At 37.2% G+C, this 10,673-nt stretch overlaps 1 protein-coding gene across 1 annotated transcript; it reads left to right on the top strand.

Moving 5' to 3' along the window:
* Positions 1-4,980: 4,980 nt before the first annotated feature.
* LOC108373478 (leucine-rich repeat-containing G-protein coupled receptor 6-like) lies at positions 4,981-7,084 on the top strand. The gene has a single exon (XM_017629372.1). It carries the CDS (start codon positions 5,258-5,260, stop codon positions 6,962-6,964), a length of 1,707 nt encoding a protein of 568 aa, XP_017484861.1. The 5' UTR covers positions 4,981-5,257; the 3' UTR covers positions 6,965-7,084.
* Positions 7,085-10,673: the final 3,589 nt, after the last annotated feature.

The following is a 10,673-nucleotide window of genomic DNA, read 5'->3' as shown; positions in this document are numbered from 1 at the left end:
CCTTTGGTTTTTGTCAATTCCTTAAATTTTGAAATCTCACAGCTTAAGCAAAAACTAAAAAAAAAGAAAAAATAAACCGCGAGGACACTAAGGCGAATGAAGTCGAAACATGCGAAATAGTGGCGCGAGTCTTGTGTTTATCGAGGAAGATTGCACATTTGTATATCAACTATGAAAATGTGTTGGTGTTTATCTGCACACCACAGAAAATGTGTTCGCTCAGCGGAACTCCAAGAATATGAAGACGACGAAAACTAACAACCAGCTTACGAAAGCTTAACTGCTCCTCTGCCGTACTCCACGGAATCGCAGCTGTGACTCTATGAGACTACATACGTCCATTTGGTTGTTGGTTGGTCTCAAAACGCCTTACCCTCCCTCCATTGCTGTGTGTGTTGGACGGTGTTGCTGGCACTGCTTAATGCAGCAAAAGTTCTAATTAAACAATTCGTAGAATTTCGCGTTAATTGCAAGCGAGTGAAGAACGTGTGGTGGCGGTGGCGATGGCGGTGACGATGACGGTAACTGCAGCTAAGGTTGTGGCTGTGGCTATGGCTGTCGGGAGTGAGCTAAATTAAATAAACAAAGCAGAAAGTGAAACGAACGAATGAATGTTGGCTGTCCAGTGCAAGCAGCGAGCAAGTACTCGACCATTCCAAGTGACACTGGAGTTTATGCACTTGCAATGTGCAACATTCTGAACCCGCTTTTCCTTGCCACGTACCCAGTCCGGCTAACGTTGATGGAAATGTGGCTGGCTACAACACGAATTCAAGTTCAGTGGAATACAAGTGTTGCAGCCACATTGAAAGTGGTGTCATTAAAAGTGATCAGAGAAATTCTAAGAATGTTGACATTGCTTTGAGGAATTTCGTTATGTGATTTTTTGAGCAGTGAAGTACTTGCTTACTTTTTAGGCCAGAGCAAAAAGTGCGCAGAGGAAAGTGCGCCGTATTTTGAGGGCACCAGTGATGCCAAAAAGTAGTTAGACAAGAAAAATACCTTAAAAAGGTTTAAATTTTCCATTTTTTTCGCCACTCTCTAAAACGAAAATCCCCCATTTTTTCCACACGCTAAATTTGTTGTATTTAGACAGATATGGGCATTAGAGTGGTTATTTTTTTTTTTTTTAATTCATAAATGCTACCTCAAATTATTGTAATTTGTTGTTAAAAGGGGTTGGCTTTCCAATAAGGGCGTTGGTTAAAGGGACGGTGGGAAAATATGCGTGGCGCCTCCCACCCCCCATATTATGAAGGTAGAACCGCCGTTAATAAAAATGCAACTCCGACCACCTAGGCCTCCCGTAGGTCCCTGGGGACCCCTTGGAAAAATGGCGAAAAATCAAATCTTCAATTTCGCTTTGCTGCGTTTTTCGCTTAAAATATAATTTTTTCTCATATTAACATTTTTTAAGTATATTATTTTATATTACTGTTATATCTGCAGTTTATGTATTAATTAAAAACGTCCTAAGCGCGGCCGAAGGCCGCCAACGCAAAAAGGAGTTCTTTGCAAAAATACCGTGGACGACGTAAGTGGCTTCGGTCTCCTTTCTTTCGCAACACAGAAAGGAGAATCCTACCTAGTAAGGGTTATAATTTCTAGGAGCGGCCGAAGGCTACCTACGCAGAAAGAAGTTCTTTGCAAAAATACTGTGGATAATTGCTCGTTGGGATAACCACTCGCCTCTTCTTTATTCGGTCATTTGACAGGTCAACGTACATAACTATTATAGCCTAGTTATGCATACTTAGCGTTGCATGAGAGTTTCCACATAAGAATCTGTTAATAGGGATACGATATCGAACAGAATGTATCGATGTGGTACTCATTTAAAGTATCGCTTTAAAAATATCGGGTACCCATTAATATCGGAATAAAAAGACTCGATATTCCAAATATCGATACCAAAATCCAAAAAATTTATCTAAATATAGGTCTCGTATATAGGCCGCTGTGGTGTAATGGTTGGCAGTGCGCACAGCTTGAAAATGAAAAACAGCTTCCCATTAAAACCAAATCGCCGTTCAGAGTCGACATAAAACTGTAGGGACCCCTTTTGTGCCACAACATTAAGGCGCGCGCGACAAACCGGAGGAGAATCTCGGTCAAACACTAACATATTGTGTAACAGCACGTAGAGATTGATGTGTTGACTTAAAACAACGAGGTCGCGGGGTCAAATTCCACTACATGCAATCCTAACTACATCACACATTTCTGCTTTTTAAAGCCCAAGTTATATTGGGACGAATTGTTAATAGCATTATCCTTGTAATGTGAGTTTATGACATTCGACACGATACTAGGGTTCTGGGACTCGATTCCAAAAAATATCGTTTTAAAACTATCGAGTAGAAAATATCGGTATCGAATGCCAAAAGTATCGATGTGGTATCGTATCGTATCGAAATTCGTGTCCCTATCTGTTAAATGGGCTTTACGTATAAGCGGTTTCCCAACGCATAGCACTTAACATGTAGAATTTTGTCATAATGCAATAATACAAGGTCAGTTGTGACAGGTCGATTTGATACCGCCTTAGCTCAGCAGAATAAGAAGAAAACCGGGAAGAAATTAATCCCCATTTGGGGGAAAAATATTAAATTTCATATTTTCTTCTTAACAAAATTTGCTTTTTTATAGTATATTCGTAAATAAAATAAGATAAAATACCCTTTTAAGAAAAAAAATGTGTATAGTGAGACATATTAAAAACAATCAACTATATTATTAGGCAAATAATTGTTAAAGAAGTAACACTCTTTCACCTAAGGCAGTCAATATGGCGGAATTAGAGCGAGAATCTGCCAGCCGATAACACCTTTTATTATTGCATTATGGAATTCTGTTGGGTCTTGATTTTTAAGAAAAAATGGTGTAGCAGTGCAAGTATGTATAACTGGGCTATTCCGCTACAAATTCGTGTCGGCTTGTGATTTAGTTACATATTGTCTTTATTGCCGCTAATACAAACTTTAGTAGTAGAATTATAAATTTTAGTCCAATTCCAAGTATTTCATTTGTTTTGATACAAGTCAGTGCCTTCATTTGCTTAAAATAGCCAAAACGCAAGTGAAAATTGTATTTTTTTCATTTTTTAAGGGGTCACTAAGGACCTTTAGGAAGCTTAGGTGGTCGGGGGTTGCATTTTTGTCAATGGCGGTTCATGCCCTCTCCAAAAAGGGAGTATTCTATTAGCTTGAAAAAATTAAATTAATTTAAGTCATTTTCAATACCTATTCGTACTTGTGAACCACAAAATTTTATTTGATTTCATTTTTTTTAATTCTACAGAATTTTCGCGAAGGCGGAGAGAGTGGCACGCGAACATGGATTGCCGCACAGTGGTAAAAATAAAATTTTTTGAATAGTCAATTTTTATATTTGATATATGGCAAGAAAAATTAAATATAACTTTGTACGAAATTGAAAGTATTATATAGAAAAAAAGGCAACAAAAGCCAGAAGAATTTTATTCAACTAAAACTGATTGAGATTTTTGTTCACTTAAGCAATGTGTTTTTCTTGTAACTTTTTTTTCAGTAAGCCTTTATAAAAAATAAATGAATAGGCAGACACAAATTAAAAATTAAAAAGCCAAATGAAAAACGGCAATTGCCATTATGGCCACCCCCAAATATAGTCAATTGGCCTTATGGCCATTGACCTTATTTCAGTCCACATATTATTCTACATAGCACTGAATTTTTTAAATAATTTTTAGAATTGAGTAGTTCACTTGCAAAGTGCGCTATGTAATTTTTTTCGATTTTTAGTTTTTGGTGGTTAACGCACCAGTATTTAAAGTAGTTTCATGTGCACTAACCATACAGTGCAAAATCCTTATATATTTTGAAATAAATAGCATCAAATGTTAGCTACTCTAGCAAAAGTCGCTATAATACTTACTGTATGTATATATACACTTTCAAAAGTCGCTATAATATTTATTGTACGTATTTATACAAGTTCAAAAGTCTCTATATAAAACTTACTGTTTCAAAACTCGCTATATTTAATTTCTATATATGTATAAAATTTGCAAAAACTACCACACTGCAATTTTAATTTTTAATGTTATGTTAAAGAAATATACAATTTGGATTTTACTTGTTGTTGTAGACGTTTTTTTTAAATTTATGGCTTACTATTATAAAATCACATAACGTTGTTTGCAAGTGGACTACTCAATTAATCAGATAATTAATATTTCAAAGCCAGCCCTTTAAAAAAAATCTGACGTCGTGTGTTTTGAAATTCTGTTGTGTTTGTCGCATGGTCTTATCCACAGAGAGTTTACTGTGAAAATGATAAAGATAGGCTCACTAAAACTTATAGCTCCAATACTACTGATTGTTCAGATATCAGGTTTTGCCTTATAACTTCTTCATTTATGCAGCTACGAACATGAAATTTCACAGTTTTTTCCTTTATTATCAACATAGAGTTTACAGTAAAAATATAAATAAGGTCAAATATTTTTCCCCCTATTTGCTTATCATAAATAAAATGCTAACATTGTAAATCAATTTAGTATAATGTGTAGCTCCCGAAGAACTGTTTAAAACTACAATAAAGGGTTGAAGTTAAATTTCGTGATGTTCATGAAAAGTATGCAGTATTCGGCATAGTCGAAGACAACATCGTTTTTTCTTGTTTTATTTCGTCTTTTATATTTTGCCTTTCCTTTATTTATTAGCACTCTACAGCTAAAAATACATTATAGCAACCCTAGTAATTTTTAAAAGTACAACACTCAAGAAGCCAAAGCTTGTAACAAGTCTTTACTATAAAGCAAAGAGAAACTTTTCATCGGTTGATGTCTCGCTTCTGAACTTTTATTCACAGCTTATAGACCGCCTCATGCTGCGTATATTTCAAGCTTATGAGAATCGTAATTGAGCAATTACTTATAAGTTGATGCACATGAAATATATAAGCCAGCCTTATCACTATAAGCACTCCCGCTCTCAATGAGATACTGATAACATGCACAGCTGAGATCACGGCTTAAAAGTAAACAATAGCTTTCGTATTTTCTAAAATCCACGGCAATCGGTTGAACACACATATAAATATCAATACGGCACTGCAGCCTCAGCGAGGGTTTCAAAAATAAATAAATTGAATTTGATCTCATTTGAAATTGATCAGTGCCAAGTGTCGAACGTAAATTCATATTAATGTGTAAAAAGTGATTCACCAAAAACCTAAAGTGAAAAGGCGATTACCCAATAAGTTGTCAACAAAAATGGAAAAATCGAATTTCATAACATTCTTTGTTCTACTCGCTGCACAATGCGGCCTATGGTCCACTGCTGAATCGCTCCAACTGAACTTAACCGAAAGCTGTGCGAACACACAAATCGTATATTGTACTTTGTCCAACATCACCGCAACGCTTAGTGACCCGCTGACCGTAGTCAATGGCACTGCTCCCCAGTTGTACGAGTTGGTGTTGCGCGATTCGCTAATCTTACGTATACCAACCGCGCTCATTGCACTGGCACCCGCGCTGCGCTCACTTTTCATGCACAACTGCGGACTAAATCGGATCACTACCTTTGACTTCCCAACCGGTCATTCGCTACGCACTTTAGTGCTGCAAAAGAATCGCTTCTTTGATGTGCCAGAGAATGCTTTCGTCGCCATCTGCGAACTAGAGCAGCTACAGCTCGCACGCAACATGATACACATGGTGCACCAAAATGCATTTAACGGTCTGGAGAAACTGCGGTATTTGGATTTGCAGCAAAACGATATACGCGAGCTGCCTAAGTCATTATTTGGCGATCTCGTCAATTTGGAGCACATCGACCTGAGCAGAAATTGTATTGAGAAAATCGACGTCACCACTTTTCATCGAAATCTGAAGCTTCAAACGCTGCTTTTGGGTGATAATAGATTTTCGCTGTTCGAGCCGAACTCCTTGGAACACTTACCGCGTTTACACCTACTCGACATCAGCAACAGTTTGGTCAATGAGCTGTGGCTACAATCTGTCGACACGCTGCTGGTGCAGGCCAGCACGTTGCAGTACATCGCTATCGCGGGTAGCGCAGTCAAATTGCACGCCGGCAATAATCAGCTGACAAGCTTGAATATTACCGACAAGCTGAGTGTACGTGAACTGGATTTGCATGGCAATCGGCTTGAGTCGCTGGAAGACTTAGTGGGTATGTTGAATCTGCAGCGTCTGGATGTGTCACGCAATCAGCTGCAATCGTTGCGCACTTCGCACTCGCCACTGTACCTACCGCTGCCGAATTTAGTGCACCTAAACTTGGCGTCCAATCAGCTACAGAATCAGACGCTGGAGAGCTTTCTAGTGCTGCAAAAACTGACGCACCTCGATTTGGGTTTCAATCACTTGCTGCATTTGGATCAACGTCTATTCGAGCCACTTGTCAATTTGGAGAAGTTCTACATCGAAGGCAATCGTCTGCACACTTTTGATTATGAACAATTGGTCGCTAAGCACGAGTATCTAAAAGAATTCGGTATTTTCGAAAATGAGTGGGATTATCGTTATATGCGCACCATGCTTGCCTACCTAAAAGAGCACAATATTCAGCTACCGGTACGTTTCACTTCTAACAACAACAATGGCAATAACAATGCAGGTAACCTGTTTGGCTCAACCTTGAATACACTTTCATCAGGCGATAAGGTAACTCATCATCGCTATGCATCCACAGCCAGTTCTATAGATGATTCCGATGAGCGTTTAGCTGAGATAACAGCACCGTCGATAGCCAATATCACGGCCATTAATCAGTACTGGACCACGCGCGATGTGCTTACACTGATTATATTGATGTTGGTGTTACTGATACTATTCCTGCAGCTGTTTAGCGTCCTACGCGAAGAGGAGTGTCTGCCCAATTGTTGCAATAGAATCGCAAGAAATGCGCATTCGAATGCACGCAGGCGATTGGAGGAAGATTCCGAAGTGTAGAGCTTACCTACCTGGTTTTTTGGTGACAAAGACGCAGATATGTTTGTATGTATGTAGGTATATAGTAATTTCTGAAACTTAATTTTGTGGAATAAAATGTTCGTTAATTTGTTTACAATATCCACTTATTCAGTTTTTTGGGCGGAGAATCGAAGGACCCTGTGAATTAATATAGAAATACTACGATCTGTCAATCTGTCTTCTTATTTTATTTTGGTATCTAACGGCTCGGAAAGCTACATTCTAATTCTGGCGATGCTTCATATGATTTTACACAGCCGCAGTCTAAAAGCATACTGATACTCGTAAAACCCAGTCAGTTGTAGCTTTGGTTGGGTTGCGAGGGCGTACTGCTTACTTCAACTCGACGCCATATATGTTTGTCATTGTGAGTGCCTTTAAAGAGTAAGTGACAAAAGGAGGCACAATTCTCTAATCAAGATTCCTTTTTGAAGATCAACTACTTACTTTTCCAAATGAAATTGGGATGCACGAAGACTTATACCTACGTTATCTCTGCCAGATTGGCTATGAAGTGTGAATTCGAGGTGTTTGAATCGCCACGACTGTAGGCACAGATTTCGACACAGAAGGTGATCAATTGGTTCGTCCCCATTATCACCGTGGCAGCTTCTACCCGAGAGAAAACGTTGGCAATCGCCATGATTGAAACATCGCTGCAATAGCGCAGTGCCCTGCGATAAAGCCGGCAAGAACTTATTCTACTAATCTGTTGGGTTTCAGAAGATCTGCTGTGTTCATACTATTTACACATCGCTTAGTTCTTAAGTCAATTGAAATGGATTTACCAGTACTAATGTGCGAATGTATTAACAGTAAGACGATGCCTGAAAAGTCTGAAACAAGTCTGAAATTTGGCATCATTCAGGCTTTTCAGACTTCAGTTGTGGAGCAGCGGCTACACAAATGCTTTGATGGGCAAGCCTAGATATAAACCAAAAATTGTCATCTTTGATACAGGTTTTTTTAGAGCAAAATTAATAATATTTTTGCTATTACCAATCAAAATTAAAAAAAAAAAACTATTTTAGGCCCACGCTAATGTATATACATTACCCATATAAATTTCTAACTGAATTTCTGTGTTGAACCAATCGAGTTACCGCTACGAGTAAAGAAATCGTCGTCCCGATTTTTGAATAATATGTAGTTCCAAATAAAAAGTTGTACAAATTTGTTCAAATGTACCAATCGTATGATCCGACCTTACACTCTATCTTCATGCGTTTATTTAGAAGCGCTCTTTCGCCGACTGGAATATATTACAGCACACATATTTAAATAGAAATGTTAAACCAATGGCACATCATCTTAATAAACTCTTAATAATTTATTATAGCTGTTAAAGGAAGACATCCTTTTTCCAAATATGTACTTTTTTAAACTGAAAAACTCTGCCCGTACGGTTGCCGAATCGGCACAAACTACAGTGACAACCGAAAATTCACCTGACGAGTATTAACTAGCAAAAAAAAATAAAATTAAGACGCTCCGACGCTGAGGACCTTAGTGCACCTGATTTTAAAGTAAGTCACCGAGCCCCACAGTTCCCAGTATATAATGATGAGATAGAGAAAAACCCTATTGGAATGTTACTACCATGTGTGAATACTAACGATTAGACGTAGTTTGGTTAAGGCCCAAAAATGGTCTCTTCGCCAAGTTTAACAAAAAGTTAACCACCAGTTGTTTTCAAGATTCCGCTAATTTTACAACCCTTTGCGTCCCGAAAATCATGTTTTACCAATGTTATTGTGGCTTGATAACATTTTATTTTTTTTAATATTTTTATTGAGCTTTGTACCACGATTGTTTATTAGGAAAAATTGAAAAAGCAACAAAGTCTAAGCGGTAGAAGTTATAGCACTATTTCGGAGATCACCACATCTCCTCATCAGACTTCTTTTTCTAGACTTCAGCAGGGATCGAACCTGCGAATTCGATGTTCAAAGTCAGAAGCGTTAACCACTGAGCTATGTAANCAAAAAAGCAAATAAGCAAATGGATGTATAGAATTGACAACAACAACCACGCTGTCGAGTTTAAATAGCGGCAAATCAGCTGCACTTGATAGTAGTTGGTTGAATAAGGAAAATGAATTAGCAACAAGAGTTTACGGGATGTACATAGCTCAGTGGTTAACGCTTCTGACTTTGAACATCGAATTCGCAGGTTCGATCCCTGCTGAAGTCTAGAAAAAGAAGTCTGATGAGGAGATGTGGTGATCTCCGAAATAGTGCTATAACTTCTACCGCTTAGACTTTGTTGCTTTTTCAATTTTTCCTAATAAACAATCGTGGTACAAAGCTCAATAAAAATATTAAAAAAAAAATCATGTTTTACATTCCCTGCGACCTAATTAACATATTCACCTCCTTGCAGGTTCCACTTAATGATGCGTAAAATTTTACTAAGCCATCGTTGGAAAAAATCTATCAAAAATCTGTAAACAAGTTTCCATACAAATTTCGACAGTTGATTTAAGTTTACACAACTATAAGTTTATACGGTTTATAAAGTGTCAATATTCCTAGACGGATTCGTGCAGATAGGCGCAAAACTTTCTGTGACACTTGCTTCCAGTGAACGCTCCTTCTTAAGCATAAATCATAATTGCGACGTAAAACTGGGCAGCAAAGATTAAGGGCCAGTTTCTCAATGCCTGGTTAACACTAAATATACATTACTGACACCATGCATATAACACTGTGTCGGTAACGCCGGCGATGATGTTTAAGTGGAGATTAGTGTTAACCAGAGTTGGTGAAAACGGCCCTAAATGGTTTAGCTTTACTTAACATCCACATAGATATAAAAGTTATTAACAAGGAAATATTGAATAAAATTTTTACTTTTAAAAACGAAGAAGAAGAGAAATGTTATTTCTAAAATTTTCATGTATATACAGTGGTTCACAAAATAATAGGGGTGTGATATTTTGATCAGTTTTGGCTATTTGTCTTTTGTTTATACAATGATTGATATTTTTCTATAAAAGTCTAGCTGGTTATACAATAAGCACCAAATTAATTCAGGTTTCAATCTTTGTAAATTCTATCATCATATAAATTCTGGAAAGTTTCACCAAAATTTCAAAACTTTTAAACAAAATCTTAAAAAAAATTGGTATTCACTTTTGTAGCCCATTTACTTCTAGGGACAAGTTTACAGTTGGTAAAAAATCTCGTTGATTTGTAATATAAATTTATATGGTGTTTGCTGTAAATAAAACCACCTAGACTTTTATAACATAAAAAAAAACATTAAATAAACAAAAGACAAAAAGCGAAAACTGCTCAAAATATTACACTGCTATTATTTTGGGGCAACTGTATGTAAGTACTCGAATTATTTAAAAAATTTAAAATATAGGCATATTTGGTGGAATTGATTTAATACATATATGGAAAAAATTTTACTATATTTGGTTTAGCGGAAAATCGGTCGATTCTACTACTTTTGAAATTAATGAACATTTTTTACATTACCACTAAACTCATTAGATTTAATGGAAAAAAATTTAATTACCACTAAAGGCATTTATTTTTAGTGGAAATATTTTCACCAAGTGGTTGTGGAAAAACAAAATCTGAGTCACACTACCTTTAGGCGGCCGCTGTGGTGTAGTGGTAAGCAGTGCGCGCTTCCACTCCACAATGCCTGGGTTCAAACCCTGGTCAAAGCAACA

The sequence above is a fragment of the Rhagoletis zephyria genome, unplaced genomic scaffold, assembly GCF_001687245.7.
Source record: "Rhagoletis zephyria isolate East Lansing unplaced genomic scaffold, Rhagoletis_zephyria_1.1 Rzeph_scaffold_06731, whole genome shotgun sequence".
NCBI classification, from domain to species: domain Eukaryota; kingdom Metazoa; phylum Arthropoda; class Insecta; order Diptera; family Tephritidae; genus Rhagoletis; species Rhagoletis zephyria.
This window is presented reverse-complemented; position numbering and strand designations above follow the sequence as displayed.